This window comes from Melospiza melodia, chromosome 4 (genome assembly GCF_035770615.1).
Source record: "Melospiza melodia melodia isolate bMelMel2 chromosome 4, bMelMel2.pri, whole genome shotgun sequence".
NCBI classification, from domain to species: domain Eukaryota; kingdom Metazoa; phylum Chordata; class Aves; order Passeriformes; family Passerellidae; genus Melospiza; species Melospiza melodia.
The window spans coordinates 67,198,682-67,224,568 of NC_086197.1; the positions used below are offsets into that span (position 1 = coordinate 67,198,682).

The window sequence follows — 25,887 nt, forward strand, 5'->3', positions numbered from 1 at the left end:
GGGCGGAGGGGGGAGCACATTCCCCACAGCCTCCATCCCTCCAGGTCCTGTCCCCACCCCGGGCGGCAGCTCCGTCCGGGCGCTGGGCTCAGCGCGGCGGGCAGCGCCCTCTAGCGGGGCCGGCATGGTAACCAGCCTCCCCAAGCGCCGCCAGCACCCTCGGCCAGGCGCGCCCGGGCTCCCCTTCCCGCTGCTTTCCCTTCTCCGGGAACCGCTCCCGGCCCCTGCCTGAAGGATGCTGGCAGACAAAAATTAACACGAATGGCTAAAAGCTTGCATCAGCTCGATGTCAGGCTCGCAGACAGAAAGGACTGGGAAGTCCTGTTCGTTGTGGGAGATGCGGGTGAGCAAAGGGCTGGCACATTGAGCTGGCGAGGAAAAACAGGAAGGAAGGTCCGAAGGAAAGGTTTTAGGAGGGTCAAAACTGATTTTTAAATTAGTATTTTATTCAGGTGTAGATCAGGTGATAGAAGTCTCTTACTCATCATTTAGGTAATTAAAAATCGTATATTGCAGGTTTTTATGAACAAATGCAGTGAACACCTGCCAAAGACAACACTGTCCTGCCTCAGAGTGCTTTTGCTCTTAAAGGTCTCCTCCAGTTTTTCACCCCACTGGCTTTTCATGGTCTTCATAGAAGACAGCGGAGGAGCCACACTCCTGCTCTTTCATTGAACGAAACGCTCAGGTACAGGTACAGGAAGGGGCAGGGAAGAGGATGAAGAGCATCCCCCAGAAAACCTTAAATTCCTTATTTACTATCCAGATTCATCAGCTGAGCAGTAGGTTATTCAGCCGAAGAACCCGGTCTCGCCAGGAGCCCGTGTCCTGTAGCTACGAGCCCCGCAGCACCGGGGTGTTTCGGCACGCGTTTGGGGCGCAGGCTCCGGCCGGGCGGTCCCACAGGGCGCGGGGGAAGCTCCGCGCGGCCCGGCCCCGCCCCTTCCGGCGCGCGCGGACATGGCGGCCGTGCCCGAGGAGCAGGCCGGGCCCGAGTCCGGCCCGAAGCACAGAGAAAAGCACAGGAACAAGAACAAGAAGAAAGCGGCGCCAGGTGAGGGCGGGATGCGGGACGCGGGACTGGCGGCTGGCCGGGAGGGCCGCGGGCTGAGGGGGGCTCCGGGGGCGCTGCGGAGGGCACAGGCGGCTGGTGGTGCTTGGGGCCGCCAGCGGCGTTGCTGTGTTGTGGTGTGCCCGCTCTCGGCTTCCTCGCCTCACTTTGTGCCTTGTTCCTGTGTAATATACTTGAATAATCATCTTGTGTATACCAGATCAACAGCGCATATCTCAGCTGCGGATTTCTTCTTCGTTTTTTTTTTTTTTAATATATATATATATAAAGGATTTAAAGCAGTAATTTTTCTAAGGTCAGAAGAGATGCAAACCGCACTCAACAGTGTATTAAATCAATCTTCTTATAACAATAGTTTTGGTTTTTTTTCTTTTTAATAGCAGTTGATGAATCTGAACTTCTCACTGTGCCAGATGGGTGGAAAGAGCCAGCCTTTACAAGAGAGGATAATCCCAGAGGGCTGCTGGAAGAAAGCAGTTTTGCAACGTTGTTCCCGAAGTATAGAGAAGCATACTTGAAAGAATGCTGGCCACTTGTCCAGAAAGCCTTGGGGGAACATGTATGAACTTTTAACCGTTTTGATACTGCACTTTACCTTTTGGGACATATAGGTCGTAATTAAGCTAATGAAAACAGTGCAAGTTGCTCTTCTAATACCATGTTCATGAATTTCTACTGTGCTTGCCTTTTGAATTGGCAGTGTCATTTTTTGTCATCAAAATCGGTGAAGAACTGTGTAGCCAGACTTGCAGTTCTTTGTAAATGCTGTCAGCACTGTATTTGTAGCAGCAAATATCTCATCATCCAAGCACTGACAGCTTTGCTGTGCTTGAATTCAGGGAGATGAGAGAGGTGGTGCTTTGGGCCTTGGACACATATTCAGTCTGGGTTTTGTCTCTGTGTATGTGAATTTTCTTAAGCTAAAAGTCACTCAAGAAATTTTGCAAAATAGATCTACCTTCTGTTAGTTAACTGCTTACTGCCAAAGCTGAATTATGATATTGATCTGGTGTTTCTTTTCAAATACTGCAGTATGTGAACGCAGCGCTGGATCTCATTGAGGGAAGCATGACTGTCACTACCACTAAGAAGACTTTTGATCCGTATGCAATCATTAGGGCTAGAGACTTAATAAAACTTCTGGCAAGAAGTGTTCCATTTGAGCAGGTCTGTAATAAATCCTGAAAATTTTTATCTATCATAATGCCTATCTTTTGTCTTAAATCCTATCACAATATTATACTTAAATTCAGTCATAATACTCATAAAATACTACGTTTTAAAAACGTGGGAATTTCAAGGGAGTCAAGTAAAAGAAAATATATATTTAAAGTAAATATATCTGAAAGCAAAGGGAGAAGAATAAACTGAATTATTCTCTTGATTGCAATGAGTAATACATTTGAATTCAGATGACATTGCCTGCATCTCTTTAGGCAGTTCGTATCCTTCAGGATGATGTTGCGTGTGACATCATTAAGATAGGCTCTCTGGTGAGGAAGAGAGAGACTTTTATAAAAAGAAGAGCACGGCTTCTTGGGCCAAAAGGATCTACTCTGAAGGTATTTCCTAGAGGCGTAGTAACCACACAATACTGAGACCCAAATTTGTGTCATGTCTTCATATTATACTAATTTCTTTTCATTTTTGGTGTAGGCCCTGGAACTGTTAACAAACTGTTATATCATGGTGCAAGGCAACACTGTTTCAGCTCTTGGACCCTTTAGTGGCCTAAAAGAGGTAAGATGAGGTAGATGAGCCATTTGTGTAGCAAACAAATTTCTGTGCCCAGCTCGAGGGTGGGTGATACTGCCGAGGTTGCCAGATTTTGTGTATCTCACTGACTTTTCAGCTGTGTGTTAGTAAGCTACATTTGCATGAATGTCCACAGTATTATCATCTTAGCTGCTGAATTTTGTTTAGACTCTAAGATCTTTCTGTCTTGGAAGAAAAATTATCTGTATATATTTTAATAACTATGTGGAAGAAGAATGCTTGTCAAAAGTAAGTTCCTCATGACACCATAAGATTCATGGTAACATGAAAATAATGTTTATGGGGCCTGCTGGAGTCTATTAGAAGCATGACAATAGTATTGGCATTTTTGAAGTGCTGTTCCTTCCAATTAACCCTGTGCTTTAGCTTCTTAAAGACTGGAATCAATGATCTTGGAGATCTTCTCCATCCTTAATGTTTCTGTAATTTTAAATGTTACTACTTTGGGGTGGCAGAGGAAGCACAGTATGTTATAGCTGATATTTTAATTGATTAGCATATGAAGTGCTTGATGAGCTTTCCGTTCTTCTTCTTTTGTACTCAATACAGGTTAGAAAAGTTGTTCTGGACACAATGAAGAATATACATCCCATATATAACATCAAGGTTAGCATGGTCCACTGCATGTTTGTTTACAAGAAAATGCGATTTCTTCCCAGAGGGTTGTATATTAAAAAATTACATGTTTCTGTGTGGTAGTCTATTTTGAGAATTTCTGTAGTGTGCTGCTTTATAAAAACCACTGACTTTAATATCCTTTATTTTACTAGGATACGTTGCCATAACACCATAATGGCAGTATCTGCAAAATCAAAGGAAAACTTTCTCTTTGATTGTTGGCTTGATACTTGCTCATTTAAACTAAAGCACCTTCTCCTGTGCATTCTGTCCCTGTTTTGAGACATCTTTCTGGTTCTGTTCATAATTAAGCCCTTCTGCTCTTACTGAAGTGAGATGTGCAAGGTTTGAATGTAGTATATTCCCTCTAAGAAAGTCTAGTAAACTTCTATTTTGGATCTCTTGGCTTCTATTGTAATACTCTTTTTTTAATAACTTCTTTGTGATGTTCTGAAACTACTGAAGACTTTGATGATCAAAAGGGAATTAGCAAAAGATCCTGAACTGAGGACACAAAGTTGGGAAAGATTTTTGCCTAAATTCAAGCGGAAGAACTTGAAAAAACGCAAGGAGCCCAAGAAGAAAAATACTAAGAAGGAGTACACACCGTTCCCACCTCCACAGCCAGAAAGCCAGGTCAGTTGAATCTTTATTTGGTTATGCAGGAATATAGCACACCTGAAATTGTGTTCTTTGTAAAAAGAGGTGGGGAGGCCTTTTCTGTCACGTTCTGATTTCCTGATACTACAGGTCTGGCTTATAATGCCTAATTAATTAAGGCTTCTTGCTGCTTGTCTTACACAGATTGATAAAGAATTGGCAAGTGGTGAATACTTCTTGAAAGAAAGACAGAAGAAACGCAAGCAAATGGAAGAGATAAAGGTAAAGTTGTATCAATCCAGGGTCCAGTTAAAAAGCGTTTGATTGCTGACTTGGAATCTGATTTTTTTTTTTTGTCCTTTTTTGCCCTCCTCTGTTGCTGCTTGACTTTTTTATTGGCAACTTCAGGCAAAGCAAGCAGATGCAGTCAAGAGAAGACAAGAAGAAAGAAATAAAGCTTTTATCCCACCAAAGGAAAAGCCAGCTGTGAAAACAAAGAAAGGTAACCATTTTTTTCCTGTTGTAAAATCTTCTGTTGTCAATTTCTAAGCTGAGTGATTTTGCAAATACAGCCTAGGAAAAAGAGAGATCGTCCAAAAAGTCCTGGTGTTAAGATCCATGCCCAGAGATTGCCAGGGACACTAGAAAGATCGTCTAGCCAATAATTTTATACCTATAAAATTCTCCATTGAAGAGTCAGTCTCAATTGGTTGTTTGAGCTTCATCAATTTTTGCCTTTCAGTTTTACAGTGATGCTGCCATAACTTTTACATTCAAGTAAACAGAAAGCGATACTTAGTTGAAAAACTTACATCACAACTTTGGTACAAGATAGAGTAAATAGTTCTAACCTTTTCTAATAGTTCTAACTTTTTCTAAAGGTTATAGTAAAACCACACTATGTGCAGAGTAAGAGCTTATGTTCTCAAATGTTTTATTTTTTTAACTGGAGAAACAACAATCTTTGTATTTCTTACTGTGTAGCCTCCACTGAGAAAAAGATTGATATTGAAGCAATCAAAGAAAAGGTAAAGAATGCGAAGAAGAAGAAATTAGGAGCACTTCCTGAGGAAGAAGTAAAGTTAAAAATGGCAGCAGATGAAAAGAAAAAAAAGAAGAAGAAGTAATTCACCACCCAAGATGTTTACTTGTCACCTCTGATAATGAACATTTTTACACTCTGAAGATGGGAGATTTTTTGCTGTCAGTATGATGTGGACAAGAAAAGACTAAGTAAATGATCATTCTCTTTTCCAAAGTACAGTTTAATTAGAGGACCTACAATAGCTGTACAAGCTTGGCGAGATTGGTGAAGAAAATCTGTGCTACTGTGTTGTTTGATGTAGTAAGAGAATGTATTTGGATAATATCCATCTGTCTAAAGGAGGAGTTTAAAGTGGAGTGTTAAACATTTGGGCCAGATAACTCTGGGAAGGTTAAAGCTCAAGGTAATTCTGTAAAAGACTACCAGACAATATGCAGCCTCAAGTTGTGGTGATAACTTTTGCTAAGCAGGCAAGATTTATTACTATATAATGCTTTTATTTTTGTAAAAGCTGATTTTTTTTTGTGTGTGTCTTGTCTCAATGTCAATAAACTATTTTAATACAATGTTCTGAAACCATAGTTAATCTACTGCACAACCTTCATTGTGTTGTCCAGGAAACCACTGATAAACTGTCATTTATTAGCATTATCGTGATGGGTTTTTACACAGAATATGGTACAAAGCAAGTGTCTTTACACAGAGATTGTGCTGCAGGGAAAGCAAAAAGTTGTGTTATTTACCTTTAAATATATTCTTAGTTTAGTTCCTTCTTGCAAGAATATCTTTAAAAATTGTGTTCCTTTTTTTTTTTTTTTTGGCACTTGCCCTATTTTAAAGGAAGTTTAGAGGTTTTTCAATTTCCCGAAACTGTGAAATGTGATGAAATAAAGTGCACCAGCAGAGCATATGTTGTTTATTTCATAGGTCTGGGATTAAAGAAACAAATGTATTGAGGGGGAGATAGAGCAACACTAATGTTATGATTCTGAGTGCCTTTGCTAGGGTTTGGAATTTTGATCACTGCACGTGCAGTGGAAATGGTTCTAGAAGGATGCAGCTCTATGCCTTTTAGTGACCTTTTATTTGAAACTAGTAGGTGAAAACACATCCCTTTTTTTTTTGTTTGATAGATGCCACATTGTAAAGTTTGTTTTTGTTTGATAGATGCCACATTGTAAAGTTTGGGCATTTATTCCCCCTATGCCCACAGGTTTTTAAGGGAAGGTCTTTCTTAGGATTTCCTAAGAGCTGCTTAAGTATATAGTTAAATGAAACTGTTAACATTTTGAACTTTCAGGGCTCTGCATTGCTTCTGTTTCTTCTCCTGGAGACCACACCGTAATTAAGCAGTAGAGAACTCCTGCTGAGCTCATTTTAAGCTCCTGGGACACAGCAGCTAATCTTGTTCTCTTTCCTGCCTTCCTCTTTCCAGTAGTAGGACACTGCCCCACATGGGGGGCAGAGACTGTCCTGCAAGGTCTGCTGTGGAGCCCTGTGCAGGAGGAGTACCCACACATTGCGTCCTGCTGCCCAGGTGCCCCTTGTCAGCTGATTTTTAGTTGGGACTTTGCAGTACATGGAACTTGAGGCCTGGGTTTCACACAAGAGTGTCTCTGAATGTGCTATCTTGGCTATGGAGGCTCCAGCAGTCACCAAAGATGTGTATATATATAAAGATAGATCAAGCATGAAATTTGTAATTTTGTCCCCAGACATATTTGCATTTTGAAAAATTATTTATTCAAGGAATGTTGTGATATTGAAATGATTCTAGTATAAGAGTACTAGCAGATAATGATCTGGAAGTGTAATGTGAGAAATGTTGGGTCCCAGTTCCAGTGTTTTCAGTTAAAATCCATGTCAGTAGTAAGGTCAGGGTCAGGAGTAGGCATGCAGAAACAGTGACAGGTATTGTGGTGACAGTACTGCAGAAATGAAGGGGAGAGGGGAACTTCCCCCACAGCAGTGTGTGCAGAGGGACAGGGTGCAGAAGCTTCTAAAAGTGTAGACAGGGATTGCTGTGGTCCAGCTGTGAGTTTATGCAGCTCTGCTGCTTCCAGACTCAGCTGGAGCTGGGTGACTGTGGTTGGTAGAGGACGTACCGAGCTGAAGGCAGCAGCTGTCCCCACAGCCTTCTGCCTGCTCCAGATGTGCAGGTTCCAGGAGATTTGTTCTTTGGCAGCTGTTGAACCAAACTGGTAACTATGGGCACAGCGTGATTTTATTTGGAGTTCCATGTTTCCCAGTATTGTTTCTAGTGTTGTGCAAGTTGGAGCTCAATCTGCACCAGCAGTTAAGCTTTAGGTCATGTTGCAAATTCATGACTGCCATACACAGGAATCAGGAAATAACAATTTATTGTTTGAAACAGCAGTAAAACCCCTATACTGAAAAAAAATAAAAAACCACATCAGGAAAGATTGCAGTGATACATAACCATGTAAACACAGGTGAAACTGTTTAGGCACAAATGCCATGAGTTTAAAAACAATTTCTGAGCAAAGCAAAGTACCAATGGCAAGTGCTCTGTGAGACTGGGAAGTGCGCTGCCTGCCCCAGGATGCAAATGCCAGAGTTCACAGGGATCCAAAAATTCCTTTAAAAAAATTAAATTATACAGGCCACTCTGCATCTTGCTGTAGGAGTGCCCAAGGTAAGAGTGCAATAGGAATGAGACAGGTGCATACTCTGCCTGTGCTTTGGCTGTGGGCTGGGGCTTGACTCTGGGGCTGGACACTCTCCAGCCCTTCCTAAAATGTGTTGGGCAGCTGCCTGCACCTTAGTGTGCTGCCTGGACAATGTGCCCCCATACCCACCAGATCACATGCACACTGCTCCACTTTAAAAATATTTTAACTTTTTAACTTTTAAAACAATTTTAACATCTAAATCTATTTTAACTTTTAACTGGTTCTGAGCAATGAGAAAGCTGCTGATCAGTGCTTGTAACTATGACCTGCAATGAAGATGTTATTTCTGTACTTGTAAATCACATTGCAAACAACGTCTCTACCGATGTTTGTGCTGCCTGTAACTTATGTGAATGGAAGAGATGAGTTGAGCCAAGTGCTCTTGTGGTCTTCTACATGTGTGCTACCCACTGACAGGTACTAGAGACCAATATTTTGGTAAGAGCCAGGCGGCCACAAATGTCAGTATAAGGAGTATTAATCTTAAAGCAATAATGGAGATGCAGAACTCATCACACGTAGGCCTGTCCCACTCTGGTTGCCACCTGGTATTCTCTGTAAACAAAACAATTCACTTGTTTTCAAGTATAACTGCAACAAGGGTAACAAAAGGAAACAATAATTCCAATGGTACTTACCAACTACTTTGTCACGCTCTTCATTTTCTGGAGAGAGAAAAGAAGTAAACAGAAGCACACATAATTTAGAAACAATTTGACTCTAACCAAAAGGGAATGAAATGTGAGCATCACAATGGGCTTATAAATACAGGAAAAAGCAGGAAAAGTGTTTTTTCTCAGGAAAAAGCAAAGACCTGCTGACTCTGGGAGAGCCCTGCAGTGACTCTCAGAACTCAGGTGAGGAGTGGTTTATCACACTTTTTTGACTTCTATCACCAGTGGCTGGTATAGAAAGAACTCCCCCCTGGGTGTGCTTCCCAAGATCATTGACTTTTGCCTTGTGGCCTGTGTTTTGAGAGCCTGCAACTAACATTAAACAGCTCTGTGAATCCAAGACTCCCTTAAATTCCTTAGGTACTGATGTTTTAACAGCATCTTCCCACTCCTTTTAGTTCATCAATAGTTAGAGTGCTGGGGCAAAGTGTGACCATACCCTCAGCTCCCCACAGGCCAATGGCTACAGCACAGTGCCTTATCTTTACAGAAATTTCAGTTCTCCTTCCCTCCTGACTCCATACAGCCATTAAAAAGACAAGTGCAGGCATATCAGGAAGGCTGTCAGAGCACTGCATCTCCATGAATGCACTTGCATGTCAGCCTTGTTCTCTCCCAGTGCTTAGGGGAAAGCAGATGGCCTGGCTGATGGTCATTGGAGTGAGCAGTGCCATGGCTGCTCTCCCCACCCGCAGTGGCATGGCAGGGGCAAAGCTTGCTTGGAACTGCACCAGCTCAAGCCACAGCTCACACATCAGGTGTGGATAACCTGGAGCCCCCAGGACAGGTATCCCATTCTCTGCTTTCAGTTTCTGCTAGCAGTAATTTCTGGCAGGGGTAATAACACTTTAAACTGCAGCCACCATATCTCCTGTAACACACCCTCCAGCACCTGAAGAGCAGACCCCTCCCATCACTCCCCAGGGTAGAAAACAGGCTCCTGCCCTCATCCCTTCTCTTTATGTACCACTACCCACTTGGCTTCTGACTGCAGGTTTTCAGCCTGTATTTAGGAACAGGAGAGTTCTGTGCCTGCCTCCTGCCACTATCTTTTGTGTGCTCTTTCCCTTTCTACACATGCTTGGGGAGGATGTCTGGTTGTCTTCTACTTACGACACAAATTCATGGTACACGTCTCACCACCGCACTCGCTGCACGCTTCTCCCGTCTTGTATGGTTTTACTGGGTAATTCCCACTGCAAAGGAAAACACCACTGCTCTCAAACAGCCCTTGGGAAGATGGCAATACCTACTGCTAATTAGGTTTTAACCTGAGTTCTGCTTCACTTGTGTTGATAGAATGATGGGTTTTTTCAAGAGTCCCATCTGAGTGCCCTGTGCCCAAGACATGCAGAGAAACAGAAGAGATTAGGTGTACTGGGACACCCTGTTTAGGAATTTGGAGACAGCAGCATTGCAAACCTGGGAATTAAAGGACTCTCAGAGCTGGGTAATTTGTGCATGGAGACTCTGGAACCTCACAGCTGGCTCTGGCTATGGAAGCAAGATCAGGTTCAGTTACTGTGTATGTATGTGTGTATTCAGCCTTGAAGAGGAAAGCTCTGGTGTTGGAGAACCATAGGTGGTGATTTCATCCATTTGTTGTTTAATATTTTGGGAGTGATGTAAGACTCTCTCCTGCTACCTCCCTCTGCCAGTGGTGTGAGTGGGACCAACTACCTCTGCTCAGGCTGATACTGCACCAAACACAGCTTCAGTGCTTTGCTCAAAGTACGGCCAAAGCAAGACTTACAGCATGCCTCAAACTGCCCATGAACACAGAGAGGGATTTTGTAAGCATGAAATCGCAGCAGTGAGATGAAACTTCATGGTAAAGCCTCATTACTTTCAGCAAGGCAAGGCTTTCATTGCTTGGTCTAAGCTGAAGAGTACATTCACTTGAGGCAACTGTGTGTGAATCTTGCCTGGGCCCTTGGCAGAGCTGAAACAAAGCAATGAAGCTGCTGCTTCTCAAAATCAACAGCTGGATGTGACACATTCCTCCACTTGTTAGCATGCAACTGACCATTTGTGGTGTCCTCACCCAGCAGGGAAGGGCCCAGCTTTAAAGCCCTCTCTAGAGCACCTTGCCTCTCCAGAGAGTGCCCTGTCTGCTTTGCTGGATGCTGGTGAAGGGACCACTCCTCTTCCTCATGCCAACACAGGGCAAGAAATCCAGTGGGATTTTGGCCCTCTGCACATTTAGGTGTGGGGCTTCTGGGGAGAGCAGCAGCTGTGTCATTTCAAGATATTTACTCAGGGGTACATATTCTTCCAAGCATGAGACGTGGGCAAAAGGAATGCCAAACTTGCTTGAGCTCAAGGGCTGCCTGGCTTTGGCCCAACATGGCTTGGCCAAAGGCTTTTAAAGCTGCATTTATACTGAGGTGGTATTAATCAGCTGGAGAAGAGAATAATACATCTATCCTAGCTGGATATCCTACTGACTATGCACATGAAGGACCTCTGGATCAAATTTTGTCTTGAGCAGCCTCAGCCTCCTAAGCAGCCCTCAGCTGCTAAAACTGCAGGCTGCCAGCACTGCACACTTCAATGTTTACCCAAGCCATTGACTTAGGGCTTAATTCCTCAGGCACATGTGGGAATATTTTCGGACTTGGCAACTGTCTGGGGCCATCTTGGCATTTAGGAGCAAGGGATTAACTTTCAGATGATCGTTTCAGTATTTGCACGTCAACATCTTATATTTAATCCTTTCTTCCAGTCCAGCTGCTTTTTGTCTCCAATATACAGCCCTCATCTAGCAAACAAAAAACAGCTGGTTGGACAAAGGTGTACCTCTTCTCTATTTTGGAGACTATTTCCTCTCACAAAAAAAAAAGTACTAAATGGACTGATCTAATAAATGTGCATGTTGTGGAAGGGAAGGGGTAGGACCCAAATAGCCATAACAAAAAACCTTACGGTGGCCCATAGTTGCAGATGAAGTGTGCTGCGTTGCGTATGGAGATGTATTGCACCGTGGGACAGTATTGCACAGCACAACCAACCTTGTAGCTTGTAGCCCAAACTACCTGCAAAGACAGATGGATACACTGGTGAGAAGGCTTTGATTCAGCACCTGAAGAGTTAGGAGAAGACATGGTCTCCCTTGTTTTATCACATACAAATGGAATGAGGAGGACTCGTTTGGCAGGCTTCACAGGGAAAAGCAGCAATAATGGATCTCATAAATCATAGTTTGTTCTGAAAAAAGATTGATTATTTTACCCAATTCACCATATATTTGTTAAAACTGTGCAGAAATGTCGCAGACATTTTTTTACAGAAATACTTTCTTTCAGATTTGTCTATCTTCTGAGAAGCAGAGGCTCCAGAAGAGAATGTAAACAATGATTATCAGCTGCTGTGAAATGCAATAGAATGCACCTGTGATTGGTTCGTGTTCTATGTGTACAGTTGAGAGCCAATCACAGGGCAAGCTTTCTGGAACACAAAGACAGAGAATTCTCTTGTTTTTAGATTTTATTCTATTCTTAGCTTAGCTTAGCAAGCCTCTGCAACTTCTCTCTTTATTCCTATTATTATAGTTATAATGTATTATATATCATATATCAATAAATCCAGCCTTCTGATCAAGAAACAAAATTCTCATTTTTCTCTCACCCCAAGCGACCTCCTCAGGTCGCTGTAATACAGAAAGAAGACACAACTGGCTGTAACAGGTTGTTTTCCTTTCTTGCAAAGAAGAAAGGTGAAATTCACCTCCTTTGTTTCAACCTAATCCATTAGCATTCTGTCTTTCTTGCTGGTGGGAGCTGAGTTCACACCTGTGCAGAAAAGGCTGCATGATCTGCTACAGCTCTTATGAGGGCTGGCTGCCCCTTCACTAAATCCCGTGGGGACATAAAGCAAATTTTCAGAAGGCACTGGTGCTTTGGGAGGAGGATTGTGTTTAGGCTGCACTCCTGCCTTTTAACATCATGGCAGTGACTAAGATAATCTAGGGGCAAGGCCATTACTTCACTTACTGATCCTCTCTCTACCAGAAGCTTTTCTGTGGAACCCAGCATCCTATCAGAGTGCAGCCAAATGCTGCAGTCCTGAAAATTAAGTCCCATGACGGCAGCAGAGGGGAGACAAGGGCACAGCAGTACTTGAGGGTGATAAAACAGCAGCAATGACTGACTGCATGGGCAATATGGAAGGATCCCGGCAACTTAGAACATAAATACATTTGTGCTTACTCTGACTTAAAGGGGAGGACTGGCCCTTTCTGTTTATACTTGTTTGGTACCAGCTCTGGGAAGATGGGACAATCCTCAGGCTCCTGAGGGTTTTCTTAGTGCAGTGGCAGAGCAGAGGTTGCTCCTGGCACCAGCTGTAGATAACTTCTTTCATGATGACTGTGAAGGACTGAATAAAAGGACCTTCCCTATCCCAGGAGGCCTCTGACTGAGCAGTGATTTGTGGTAACTGCAGTAATTGTGCCCAGGGAAAATTCTTTTCTCCACAGTTGGGAAGAAGAGGAATGATGAGTTCCCTGACAGGAAAGACCCAAGGATACCTCCTGAGGCTGTCACATATATATCTTCTAGCTACAATCGCTATCACTGCTAACTCCAAGTGAGAATAATCTTATTTTTTTATTGTACACCCATGAAATTGCATGCCCACTCCTCTACAAAGACCGTGGTCAACAGCACAGTGCTTTTAGTGTCAGGTAAAGTGTGCTGTGCAGTTTCCAGGTGCTGACTCTTGCAGTGCTCATGAGAGCAAGATCAAAGAGCAGCACAGTCACCTCTCACAGCTCCTGCATCCAAATATCTTCTCTGCACACAAGTTCAGACAGCCCACCAGCTTCACCTCATCTACTCAAGTCCTAAAAGCACATGTGTATCTCTGCAAAAAATATTAAACAGCCTCAGGTCAAAATTTAAGCCTAGAATTGCTGTTGCAAGCTGTCCTGCTATCCTATAGCTGTGGGTAGTGACTGCAGGGTTGCATGGCAGCTGCAGTCCGTTTCCTCCCTTTGCCTGCTTGCTTTGGGAATAGCAGTTGGACAAAGTGTGCACATGATGTTTGCAGACACCTCTTTTCATTATGGTACTTCTCCAGCCATTGGCATTTGAAGTCTGCCTGACAGAGCTGGGACCTCATTCTACTCATGCACTACAGCTCACAGCCACTGCTGTTGTCTGTTTTTCAGCCACCTCTTGGCTAATCTGACTGCTTGATAGCTGCACTGTTTCCTTCCAAAAAAACCCACAAACTGCCACATTTTAAGTAATAACACAGTGACTCTTTTCCTCCCATAATTTGGAACGCAAGAACAGCTTGTGCACACAGACCTGTAAGTAAGTAAGACCACAAAACCTGGAAAGATTCACTGAATCTTCAACAGAAATGTAGAGGGTTTGTATCAAAATGGCAAAGCTGGTTCATGGTTTAGATGGAGAAATGCAATGCCTACCTGTGTATAGTGGCCACATACTCTAGAGCACGCATTGGTGTCGTAATCGTAGAATTCGACCTCGCCGTACCAAGCGGCGAGGGCTCCTTTCACGGTAAAGGCAGAAGCGGAGCCAGTCCAGATGTTTTCTCCAGCAAAGGCAAATTTGGGGTGAACTTTCCCTCGCTCTTTCAGGTATATATTATGTTTAAATAAGCATTTCTTTGCCCAAGCTTTTGCAGTCTTTGCCAAATCTGGATCCCAACTCTGCAAAATAAAGACAATTAAAAATCACTTTGTTATGCTGGCAGTGCAGTAATTCAGAGCAACTCTCAGGAAAAGCTGTGTCTCAATTGTGTAGATGCTTTTGGTTCATTCATTTTTTACTTCTGTGGAGACTTACAGATCTACATGGTAAATCAGCTTATAGATTTGTTTCTGATTTGAACTTAAATTGCTGATTAAGCTTGAAGAAATTTTTTTTGGGTGGTGAATGATCTTGGCTGACTGGCTCGTTGGACACCAAGAGCTGTACATCAGCCAAATACAGTGTTTGTGGCACAATGAGCATTTCAAGGCTGTGCTGGCCATGACTGAACATTAATGTAAATTAAAATGAATTTACATGGAAACTGGAAAATGAGGGTTATGCCTACCATATCAATAATGCAAAAGTCTTGTGTAGCCTCGTATTTGCTTAAGGCCATGGCTGGCAGGTCAGTTCACAAGCACACTGCGATGTTGGGGACAGTTTAAACTCAACCCTTTGGTGAGCATCATTGTGTTTGGTGGCTTGAAACCTGAGTGCTGAATTCATATTTGTGGAATGACTCATTCACTTGCTATTCAGTTTTAGAGAAAGTGGCTATTTAAGCAACTGAGTTATGTAAATGTCTTTTGTTTGCACTGGAGGTGGTGTCTGCTCTTGCTGGGTTTTCTTGTGCCCACACCTTGAGTAATTACAACATTGTACCTCCTGGTAGATACAGTACCACAAATGTATGCTTGTAGTCCTAGTTATACTTTGTGTTATGTAAATGAAGTTGTCCAGCACAGAACTAGTTTGTACTGAAGTTTTTTGTTTTTTTTTTTTAAATAAACTTTTTATTTTTCCTCTTCTGAATTAATTAAAATAGCTTACTTGCTTCTGCAAATGATGGAAATGCTAAGGAAATTGTTTTGGATGGATCAGAAATTATGAAGGAAAAGGTGCATTTTAAAATCTACTTTTTTGTAGATTTTTTGGTAGAATCTAACAAAGATAGGTAAAACATAGACATAAAATCCAACAACCTAAGTAACTTTTTTTGTACCATAGCTAAGTCTGAAACAATGTGTATTGTTTACACTACCAATTGGTAATTAAAAACCACAAGACCACGCCAAAATGCATCTATGGAGATTTAAAAATATTTTTTAACCTATGTCTTACATTTCTTCCTTTGCCTAATGTTTGTGGAGGGTGTATTTTCCCAATGTGGTGGGGTGGACACTGGCTAGGTGCCCACCAAAGCCACCCTATCACTGCCCTCCTCACCTGGGGAGGGGAGAGAAAATGCAACCAAAGGGTCCCTGGATTGAGATAAGACAGAGAGAGATCATCCATCAGTTACTGTCATGGGCAAAACAGATTCAGCTTGGGGAAATTAATTGTATTTATTACAATTTTAAACATCTTCCCCGCACCTCTTCTTTCTCCCAGGACATAACTTCAGTCCTGATTTTCCACTTCCCCCCCAGCAGCACAAGGGGACATGAATTGGGGGTTATGCTCTGTTCATCAAACACTCCCTCCTGCTCCCTCCTCCTCAGGGGAGGACTCCTCACACTCTTCTCCAGCTCCAGTGTGGGGTCCCTCCAACAGGAGACAGTCCCCACAAACTTTCCAAATGTAAGTCCTTCCCAGGGTTTCAGCTCTTCTGCTCCAGCAGGGTCCCTCCCTCAGGGTGCAGTCCTTCAGGAGCACACTGCTCCAGAGTGGGTTCTCCATGGGGTCACCACTCCTGCCAGCAAACCTGCTCACTGTGGGCTCCTCTCTCCACGGGGCCACAGCTCCTGCCAGGCCCCTGCTCCAGCACGGGTTTCCCACAGGGTCACAGCCCCCTTCAGGCCTCCACCTGTCCCAGTGTGGGCCCTCCCCAGGCTGCAGGTGGATCTCTGTTCCTCCATGGGCCTCCATGGGCTGCAGGGTCCCATCCTGCCTCACCCTGGGCCGCACCATGGGCTGCAGGGGAATCTCTGCTCCAGCGCCTGGGGCACCTCCTCCCACCCTTTCTGCCCTGACCTTGGTGTCTGCAGAGCTGCTCCTTTCACATGTTCTTACTCTTCTCTGGCTGCAATTGCTTGTGCACAGCCTTTCCCCTTCTTGAATGGAATATCCTAGAGGCACTGCCACTGTGGCTGAAGGATTTGGCCTTGGCCAGCAGCGGGAAATGGCTCTGTGGGACATTCAGGAAGCTTCTGGCAGCTTCTCAGAGAAGCCACCCCAGTATGACCCCTCTGCTTTCAAAACCTCTTTGTGCAAACCAAATACACCCACAAAACTAGGACATAAATAATTTAGATAGGATCTCAGTACATCAGGTATGAAATTTGGGGCAGGGAGTCTTATTTCAAGTAAGCAGTTGGTATTTCCTTAGATACTTTTAAGGACAATGGATAAAATCTGGCATTGTACAGAACTTATCTTCCAGTCCTGGAAGATAACTCGGACAGTTAAGACAGAAGCTTCATTTTACATCTTGTCAAGGCTCTGGGATGATCATTATGAAAGAAGTACAACAGTGGGGGATGCACCTTTGCATTTCATGGTCTCTTTTTTTCACATTCTGCTTTTTAAGAGTCCATGCACCTCCTCCCCTCATCCTATAGTAGTAATAGGTTTAAACTTTGATAAAGGTATGAATAATACTAAGTTTAAAGTTGCATAGTAAGTTTAAATATACTTTCCATTTTGTGTGAATACTTGATCTGGCTGACAGATGAAAAGCAGTGTACAGAAATGTTCACAATGATTTTTAGTTTAACTGCAGTTACACTCCATATTTGCTTATAATAGTGCACTTAAAACAGAAAGATTGGACTGAATGGCATGCAAAGAAAATGCACAGGACAGGGAGATTTGCATATAGATATCACTGCTGTTTAAGGAAACAATACTTACCTTTTTTTCTCCCTCATTAACTGCTTCTCAGTTTTCATTTTATAACAAGTTGCTTGGTGACTTAAGGAGGAAAAATTTAATGCATAATATGTGAAAAATTATGGAAGGCAGTACTAATTGAAAGGAGACTGTTATGAAGCCCTGATGAAACTGGTGAGACTGCTGTTTTTGAGGAGCCTTAGAACAGAACTAAGTAGTGCTTTGGGTGGATGAGAAAGGGCTCACATTTGTCAGGTAAAAAAATTTTAGATCAACGTTCTCATTTTATAATACATGTATTACAAATGCCAATGGTTGTGCTTTGTTACTTGCAATTAAAGGAGTTTCTATTTTGCATTTTCTTTTAAAAACTACTTTTCCAATTATTATAATGCCCTGAATTCAATCTTAATTTTTACATATCTAGGTGGACAATTACTTCCAGCAAAAAAGAAGCTCCTTGTGAAATAAAAGCACCATTTTATTTTCTGCCTTTTGGAAGTGCAAAAGGCCACTCAAAATACTCTTTTCAGTTCTAATGCTTTTAGTTTTGTAATAGATTTTATCATGTATTGCACTGCTATCTCCACATTAAATAGTTCCTGGAAGAGGTCATATTTAAGACTAGGGATTTTGTGGTATTTTCAAAGAAACTTGCCATGATTCAGTTTCTGGTTTAGATGCAATTTATTTGTCTCTTTCTTATGCTTCCTTTTTTTTTTTTTTTTTCAGATTTCAGTTCTTTACTTTTTCAAAAGAAGAAATTAAGCACAATTTAAAAATACAAACACTGCACTTTTAACACATCCTAACAATATTTTGATTGTTTAGGGTCAGTAAAGCAATGTAGAAAATAGAGAGTCCAAGGAACATGTTCTGAAGGCCAGGATGCACAGCTGAGGAGAGCTGATCTAAAAGATGCATCTAGAAGCGAAACTAAATATGTTTCCCGTCATGTTTGCAATTCAAGTTTTATTACTGTGCGGTTACACCTCCTAAGTGGGGCACTTACCTTTTAGTGTCTGACAACGGAAAATGAACTTGGCGCTTTCTGGCTTTCCCTGCAGGCCCAGCCCCTCGGAGCTGCCGCCCTGCTGGCTCAGGGTGAGAGCCCTGCAGGGAATGCGCAGGGAAAGCTCTCCGGGGCTGTTTGGCAACAGGATCTGCCCTCGCCGACTGGAGCAGGAAAGTTGTGCTCAGATGAGCACAAACCCCGCAGCTCCGGCCGCCGAGCTGCGTGTGGCGCCTCGCAACCAGAGGCTCCTCACACAACCCAGCACAGCAACCCCGCTGGGCCGAGGGCGGGCGGGGGAGGAACTGCAGTCACCCCTAAACTGCACGTACCCCACCCGATAATTACAGCCTTCTTCTCTGCTTTGAAAAGCGGTCAGTCTTATGACCCCAGGTTTTTTGGGGGTGTTTTCTGATTTTTTGCATTTGATAACAAAAGCAATCTTTGAGAATCATAAACAGCATCACAATGCTACAAATTTGTGTGTAAGTCATGAAGATTCCCTTACCATCCAGAGCATGTTGCTGGCTGGTGGATTCACTCCGGACCGCAATGTGTTGTGGGTTTCCACACATAGCTTAATAAACTCCGGATCCCGAGAATCAGGCAATTTCGACGGATCAAAAGAATCAGAGGAACAACAAAAGAGTAGTAAAGCCAGCGCACAGGTAGAAAATCTGCCTGTCATTGAGAAAGGGAGAGGGAGAGAGATGGTGCAAGCACAAAGTCACCACGGTGGATCTAAGGGCATCCCTGGACGTCCCGAGCTGTGGTGCTGAAAGCCGGCAGGCTCTGTACCCGGTCGCCGGTATTTATAGAGCCCCTGAGGGCGGCTGGGCGTGGCCTGGCCCTCAGCGCGGCCGCTGCGCACGCCGGGGGTGGCGGGGCGCGGGCCGCGGCTGCTGCGGGCCGGACGGGGCGAACCCCGCAAAGTCCGGTGTCCTTTGGAGAGCCCGCCGCCTGTGCTTGTGCTGCCTCTCAATCTCTGCACAACACACCGCAATGGAACGCCGCCGGGAAAAAGCATCGGTGTCGGTCCTGCCCCCGCAGGGCCGGCGCCCAAAGTCTGTTCATCTCTGCGGTTTGTGCACAGGCATCAAGGAAGTTTTCTTCAACCAGTTCCGTCACCGAGCACTTGCTGAAGGCATGCACTGCAAATGTCATTAGTCCTTCCCTTGCAGTCATGCTTCTCAACCTCTGGTCTTTGAGCTTTAAAAGCAGACTGTTTCAGCTGAACGAAGTGGTTTTAGCTCAACCAGCAGCATTTTGCTCGGAAGATTTGTGGGCTGGACTTACCTTAGCCATGGTAATTGAATACAAAGCTAGTCACAGGAAACTAGTCATATTTCAAAAACACTGCTATGAGAATAAGGAAGTTGAACTATAAGATCACATTAGAGCTGTAGCAGCCTTGTCCCTTTCTTTTTTCTTCTTTCTTTAATTGTGGTGGGCAAATGTCTCTCCTGTCCTTTAGGCTTCTTTGTTACTATTTGTTTGGCCCCTGTAATTCTATTCATAGCAATCACTATGTATTGCAGAAAAGTTTTGGATAAATTTTCTTCTTTTGATGAACCTAGATGCTGTTAAAGCTGTTGCTTTTTCTCTTCCTTATATGTTTTCTTCCTTTCCACTACAACCAAACTGTTATAAAATAAAGCTGCCTTATTTGTTTATTTATTTAATTTATATACTAGTCATTCAGTGTCATTTCACTCTAATCCACATTTATTTATTTATCTATTTATTTACTGGTCATTCAGTGTCATTTCACTCTAATCCACCCCAAGGGATCTATTAACAAGAGCCTCAGTTGGGGCCCATTTTTATTCTGTGGGATGGCATGCTGCAATGTGGCTCAGAATTTGAGTCTGTGTTCTTAAAACATTAGAACAAAGACAAAAGAGCAAAAAACAGCTTTAAATACTGATAGCACAATTATGCATTGCTAACATCAGTCAGTATCTCCTGGCTTGAAAGATTCCACTCACTAACAAACTTATACTGGAAGAGTGGGGGTCAGGTTGAGGGCTAAATGTCTAATAAAACAAACTGAATCCATCAGAGGCTTGGGCTTTTTAAATGAGGCTGAGATGTTCCATTCTTAAACCAGAATCTGTCCTGGGCCCATTTCATCTTCTGTCTGTTTCCTGCTACCCAAAAAGTCATGATGGCTGCCATCTACTCTCATTTTAGATATTTTCACTATCTCACATCCTAAAATTAAGGTTTCCCCATTGACACCCCACCTTAATCCTTACTCTGGCAACTTTCCCTTCTATTCTTCTTCTTATGGAGAACAAGGATTAATCCTGAGAGGAGAAGAATGGACTAGTACAACTGACAATAGAGTAATGGACACTGAAACACATAGGCTAAATAAAGCAAAGGGCAAGCTTTACTCTTGTTAATAAAAAGTAACTTATACATTTAAATCTCCATTACTTGGGGGAAATTGTGTCTGGGATAACTGAAGGTTAATGAAGATGAATTACTGCTTCTTTGGATATAGTATGCCACTGTAGACATGTCTTTGTGATGCCCCAGGCTTCCAGGAGGATTGTTAGCACATGGAGGAATATAACCTGCACTGCAGTGACTTAGCTGAATTCAGACATCTTTAAACAGAAATTTGTTAAACGAGTTCATTTCCCCTTTTCTGCTTCCCATCACTGCCTTCAGTTTCTTTCTCTCACTTGACATTTCTACTCTCATAACACATTTCTGTCTTCTTTCTTCCTGATGCATGATCTATCCACTGTCCTGTTGTATCTGACTTGTTAATATATTTACAGCTAGAGTGCAATCTTTAAGCTGCTACACCTGGAGGGGGTAACTGTGTGAAATTTGCAGCTGTAGAGGGGCTTGGAGAACTTTGTGCCTAGGAGATGTAGGCTGTCCAGGGATTTGCACTTGGCAATTATTACCAGACCAGATAGGAATTCTGTTCTGCTGGCCAGGACAGAAGGAAGAGTCACAGCTGCTCCCTTCCTCAGCTCCTTCTGCCTCTTTTTCCTTCTCAGCAGATGGACAAAGCAAATAAAAGACTCACTCATCTCTGCTGGGCTGAGAAGGAAACACTCCCATACAAACCAGTCTGGCAGACTTGCAGATTTTAGGTTGACAGGTAAAGTTCAGTACAGGGAAATTCAAGTTAAGGGATGTGAAAAAAAAAAATGAGTTCATGTTCCTAATAACAGGTTTGCAGATGGCTATTACCACTTGAAAGTAGTAGACTAAAAAGCAAACAAAGCATTAGAAACTCTTTGCAAAGGAATAGAGAATAAAACCACATAATCACACTTCTGCAGAAGTCCTGTTAAATGCTGGGTGCAGCACAGCACCCCACCACAGGAAACTAGAACTAGAAAGGCCAGAGAGAACCTGGAGCAGGATGATCATCTTCAAGTTCAGAGAACTTTCATATAGCAACAGAGAGTGCTCTGCAGCTTCAGAGACACCTGGACATCTTGTGTGAAATAGGTAAATAAAAATCATCAACTTGAGTCTTCCAATACAAAGACCAGACAATATTAAGTGAAGCTAGGCATTAACAGGCCTAAATCAAACACAAGAAAACAGCTTCACACAACCTGTGGTTAGTCTCTGCAGCCCTTTGCCATGAGATGATAGAAATTATAAAAACTTTTATGACCTCAAGGCTGAAAAAAAATTTTAAAAATTCCATTAAGAGCTTGTAAGTACCATGATTGGTACACCTTGCAAGTACACCTTTGATTCAAGAGGTTTAAATATATTTGTCCGGCTGTTATTCCAGAATTGCTGGGTCTTCGTTCTGAGCAGGTAAGTTTACTCTTTTGCACTAGCTTTTTTAAATTAAACATTGTTTTTAACATGGCAGGAAATTAAAGTCACTGGTACTCTGAATCTCATTCCTTTACTGTGAGTTTCCATTCCTAGAAATTATTCATACTCTGCATGTGGTTATGCATTTAACTTCCTTTCCAGCAATGCAGCAGTGCTGGAGGGCTCAGAGGAGTGACATGCACTGGCTGGGGTTACCTCCCTCAGCTAGCTATACGCATCTTTCCTTATGTATTCCACTGAACAACATGTGGCTTACCCATAACCTGTTCTGATATTCGCTGTATTTGTGGCAAGCTCTGCTTTTCAGCCTAGATATTACTGTCCCTAGTCTTCAAACCCTGCTACAGCAAATGAAGATCAGGTATCTAAATGGCTGTCCTGGAAAATCCCTTTATTCAACACATGTTCTAGATTAGAAGAAACAAGAAGAGATGATGGATTTTCAACAAATCCTGTTGCAGACTGCCTCCTCAGAAACCTTTCAAAAAGTCAAACAGCTTCCAGGTATGAAACCTGACCTGATATAAACCTCTCTTAGAAAGAGGTAGATGACATACTGAGAACTGAACTTTATTTTTTGCAATACAGCCCTTTACTCTGGCTGAAGTTGAGAGTAGCTAAATCTTGTGCTAAAAAAAGAAATTCCCTTCAAATTATTAAAAATTGAACAATACTGTGCTAATTAATGTATTTTATATTTCATACCAGGAACCAACATATATGTTACAGAAATCATTAACTGTAGTGGAAAGAACATCACAGTAGAAATGAGAATAAGGTGGGCTAAATCAGCAGCCCAATCTATAAAAATTTCAAAAAGGTCCCAAACACCACCTTACCATGCGAAACATATTGCTGGCTGGTGGATTCACTTTGGATCGAAATGTGTTGTGAGCTCTCACACAATCTTCAATGAACTTTGCATCTTCTATGTCAGGCATGGGATATTGCAGAGAAGCATGAATGCAGCTGAAGAAATCCAGTAAGAGCAATGCAGCAAAGAAAAATGTGATGTTCATAATTCACCAGTGTTTTTCATAAGTTTTAAAATGAAAAATCTCTTAGGTGGAGGTGGTACCGGCAAGCAGTTTTTCGGAGGTTGTCGCTGGGTGTAGAAGCACTTGAAAGTGTCAAACAGGAAGGAAGAGCAATTGCTTAATCAGGTACGACTCTATCTGACATCATAGCTGGCAGAAAGGATAAAGCGTGAAACCTGCCTTGCATATCAGCAAGGAGCAACACTCCAAGCATACTTCTGTCTTTTCTTTGAGTGTGCTCCATCCTGGGTGACTGCCAAACCACTCTGTGATTTTTTGTCTTATCTGAAGAGATGCTGCTGAACAGCTTTCTTAAAACCTGCATCAATCATAAAAAATGCAGCTTTGACAAAACAGAAATCTGCTATTCATCTGATTTTCCAATAGTATTGCTTAGTCATACCAGCTTAGTTACAATTATGCTGCAGGACATCACTTCCATATTAGAATTACTCAAGAAATAAACAGAATTAGGATATCTGTGCTTCAGCAGGAGGAAAAAAATGGTTCCTGAAGAGCGCCTTGCTGCAGAACAGACATTCTGGCTTCGTTTGGTGTGTAACAAAAAATAAAATTTGGAAATCCCAGGCTCGAGTATGTGTTGATTCTCTCCTCCTTAGTTATTTGCTATTACCTGCTAGCCTGAAATCACTGGAGCAGCTTCCTGTGCTCCTAGAGAGCAGCTACAGGATTAGCACTCCTGGCATAACATTCCAAGTCTGAGCACTTCTCAGGGCAGTAGGATGGTATGTGTTGGCATTTGTATTGTCTCCCCAACTGTTCTACAAGCTGGCTGATTTTTTTTTTCAAATCTAAGCCAAATTGTACAAATATGCAAGAGCATAAGAAGAACCATATGTTTTAAGAGTTATGGTCTTGTAACCCAGTTTTAGGTAGGTTTACAGGGAAAATTTGTTGCAAATATTTGCAAAATATGTTAATGGGTCTCATTCTCTGCTTAGTTTTGCTGGTCAGGTTTAATGTAAAACCATGATTATATTACAACTACATGCAATTTGCACAAAAACACCCATCACACTAAAACTGCACCATTTAACAGTACAGTGATCTTGCACTTATATATGCATGCAGTTAAAATTCTGTGTTTGGAAATGAATGGAGATTTTATGCAGTAGGAAATTTTGATGGGTCCAGGATAGTCCAGGTTATAAAATGCTTTCTTGCATTTCTGGCTCCATCTAGTGACTCTATCTATAAATAAAGCAGAAGTTCAGCCCACCCTCAAGCATCTATGATATTTTCCCAATAAGAGAGTTTTAGACTTTTGCCAGCATTAATCAGTGGATCTTGACAATTAAGTTTTGGGATTTGGATAGCAAATTATAGCATTATAGCACATTTGGATAGCACAGTCTGGACAATACAAGCCATTGCCTATCCACAGATCTCAAGTGAAATTTAGCACCATGAGCTGGGCACATGCCAGAAGATTTACAGCCTCATGATTTTGAGAAATTCCCCATGCTTACATCCCACTTTTGCACTTCTGACCTGCTTTTAGTTCAAAATGGCTGGAAGAATAAAACCTCAGATTTTTAATTTTTCCCTAATGTTCTATTTAGTCAGAAGACTAAAAACTGGTGAATTACAGCCGATTACAGATATCCATGACGCCTGGGAATCTGTGAAATTACATTTAATCTTATTCTCATCAACTTCCCCACAGCATTGTTCCTTTTGTAGGGGAGGTCTGACCTTGACTTACTAGGTTCATTTGGACAAGTGGGGTGGATCTACTGGGTTTTCTTATTCTAGCCACAGGATTAGGCAGCTGCAAGATCACTTGGCGCCTTCCAGACCTTTGAATAAACAAATATCCTGACATGCATTGCTGCTGCTATTACACAATGGCACCTCAGGGCACAAAACAGATTACGGGACAGGACGGTGTCCTGTCCAAGAATTTCCACAAGAATTATTCTGTAAGAAACCATTTTGTGTTCATTAAAAGCTCAACAATCCTAAAATTATTTTGTAATAATGAGGCTGTAAACACTTTCACAATTAACAGAGGAGGCCATTAGTATGTGGCTGGACTGCAGATAGTTTTACTGTAATTTTAAAGTGATCTGGATGATTACTCCTGTAAATTTAAGTATGAAAGCTTTGGCACTGCAAAATTTTAGGCCAAAAAGCCTAACTTGCCAAACTTAAGAGAAACAAGCATTACAGTTTAGACATCTGCTTTTTCTTAGGAGATTCTTCCAATACCTTCTGCACATGACTAACCAAACTGTATTGAATTCAGGTAAAAATGTTTAATACTATATGTAGAACATCTGGATGATCATACATTCCATTTCTGGAAGCCATGCAGACATGGTAGCTTCAGTCAGTATGGGAGTATCTGTCCAGTAGGAAGGGTACAGGCCTCAGGTGGACACACTGACTCGAACGTTCCCACAAGTTTATATCTTCAATTATAAATGAAAGAAGCTGTTGCCTTCATCAAACATAACCACTTTTTTAAAAAGGATCTTAATGTTTAAAGTGGTGTTACCTGAATACTGCATTAAGGACTTAGCATTTCAGAGGCCTTTATGTAACAGCCTCACATACATTTTTGAGATTTCTACCATCTTGAGATTCCAGTGTTGTGGGTCTCTTAACAGGTCTACACAGCCCACCCATTTATGGGTCATAAATTTTACCCATTTTCAATTTTGTGTCTGTGTCTTCAAAAACGCGACTGCTCTTGGATCATGCATGGTCTTCGATTATCAATTCTGATGACACAGGTATTTTTACATGTTCACAGTGTTAAACCCATGTACACTGCTTGTTCTTTCCAGTAATTAGTTTCCTTTGTAATTTTCCCTGAAATGTTGCCTGAAATGCATAAATATTTTGATATTACTTAACTGTGTATGACAGGAAAGGAGTAAACAATCAAGGGAAAGAAAGTTCAGATGTGAACATCCCTCTAAGAGAAATGTGTAAAACCCTCCAGAATTCTATG

The 25,887-nt window shown here is 42.3% G+C and overlaps 2 protein-coding genes across 3 annotated transcripts; one reads left to right on the top strand and one right to left on the bottom strand.

The window, feature by feature from the left end:
- The first annotated feature begins 943 nt into the window (after nucleotides 1-943).
- Nucleotides 944-5,677, top strand: KRR1 (KRR1 small subunit processome component homolog). Of its 2 annotated transcripts, none has more exons than XM_063155021.1 (10): nucleotides 944-1,054; nucleotides 1,453-1,631; nucleotides 2,105-2,239; nucleotides 2,509-2,634; nucleotides 2,729-2,812; nucleotides 3,398-3,454; nucleotides 3,932-4,102; nucleotides 4,271-4,348; nucleotides 4,475-4,568; nucleotides 5,051-5,677. In XM_063155021.1, exons 1-10 carry the CDS (start codon nucleotides 961-963, stop codon nucleotides 5,191-5,193), a joined length of 1,161 nt encoding a protein of 386 aa, XP_063011091.1. In that variant the 5' UTR covers nucleotides 944-960; the 3' UTR covers nucleotides 5,194-5,677. The 2 variants fall into 2 exon arrangements, with proteins under 2 accessions (XP_063011091.1, XP_063011092.1); XM_063155022.1 differs by having other exon boundaries at nucleotides 1,456-1,631.
- Nucleotides 5,678-7,454: 1,777 nt separating this feature from the next.
- On the bottom strand, nucleotides 7,455-18,864 carry GLIPR1 (GLI pathogenesis related 1). The gene is made up of 6 exons (XM_063155023.1): nucleotides 18,554-18,864; nucleotides 13,913-14,158; nucleotides 11,404-11,513; nucleotides 9,592-9,674; nucleotides 8,443-8,469; nucleotides 7,455-8,359 (listed from the first exon to the last, which is right to left on the bottom strand). The coding sequence occupies exons 1-6, from the start codon at nucleotides 18,731-18,733 to the stop codon at nucleotides 8,208-8,210; spliced, it is 798 nt and encodes a 265-aa protein (XP_063011093.1). The 5' UTR covers nucleotides 18,734-18,864; the 3' UTR covers nucleotides 7,455-8,207.
- Between the last annotated feature and the right edge of the window lie 7,023 nt (nucleotides 18,865-25,887).

What these genes read in the sequence shown, in the direction of transcription:
- KRR1 (XM_063155021.1), top strand. Translation starts at nt 961, where the DNA reads ATGGCGGCCGTGCCCGAGGAGCAGGCCGGGCCCGAGTCCGGCCCGAAG. An exon ending in CAAGAAGAAAGCGGCGCCAG is followed by an intron (nt 1,055 to 1,452) that starts GTGAGGGCGGGA and finishes TCTTTTTAATAG; the next exon opens with CAGTTGATGAATCTGAACTT. An exon ending in CAAAAGGATCTACTCTGAAG is followed by an intron (nt 2,635 to 2,728) that starts GTATTTCCTAGA and finishes TTTTTGGTGTAG; the next exon opens with GCCCTGGAACTGTTAACAAA.
- GLIPR1 (XM_063155023.1), bottom strand. Translation starts at nt 18,733, where the DNA reads ATGACAGGCAGATTTTCTACCTGTGCGCTGGCTTTACTACTCTTTTGT. An exon ending in TATGTGGCCACTATACACAG is followed by an intron (nt 11,514 to 13,912) that starts GTAGGCATTGCA and finishes CTGTCTTTGCAG; the next exon opens with GTAGTTTGGGCTACAAGCTA. An exon ending in AGAGCGTGACAAAGTAGTTG is followed by an intron (nt 8,360 to 8,442) that starts GTAAGTACCATT and finishes TTTTGTTTACAG; the next exon opens with AGAATACCAGGTGGCAACCA.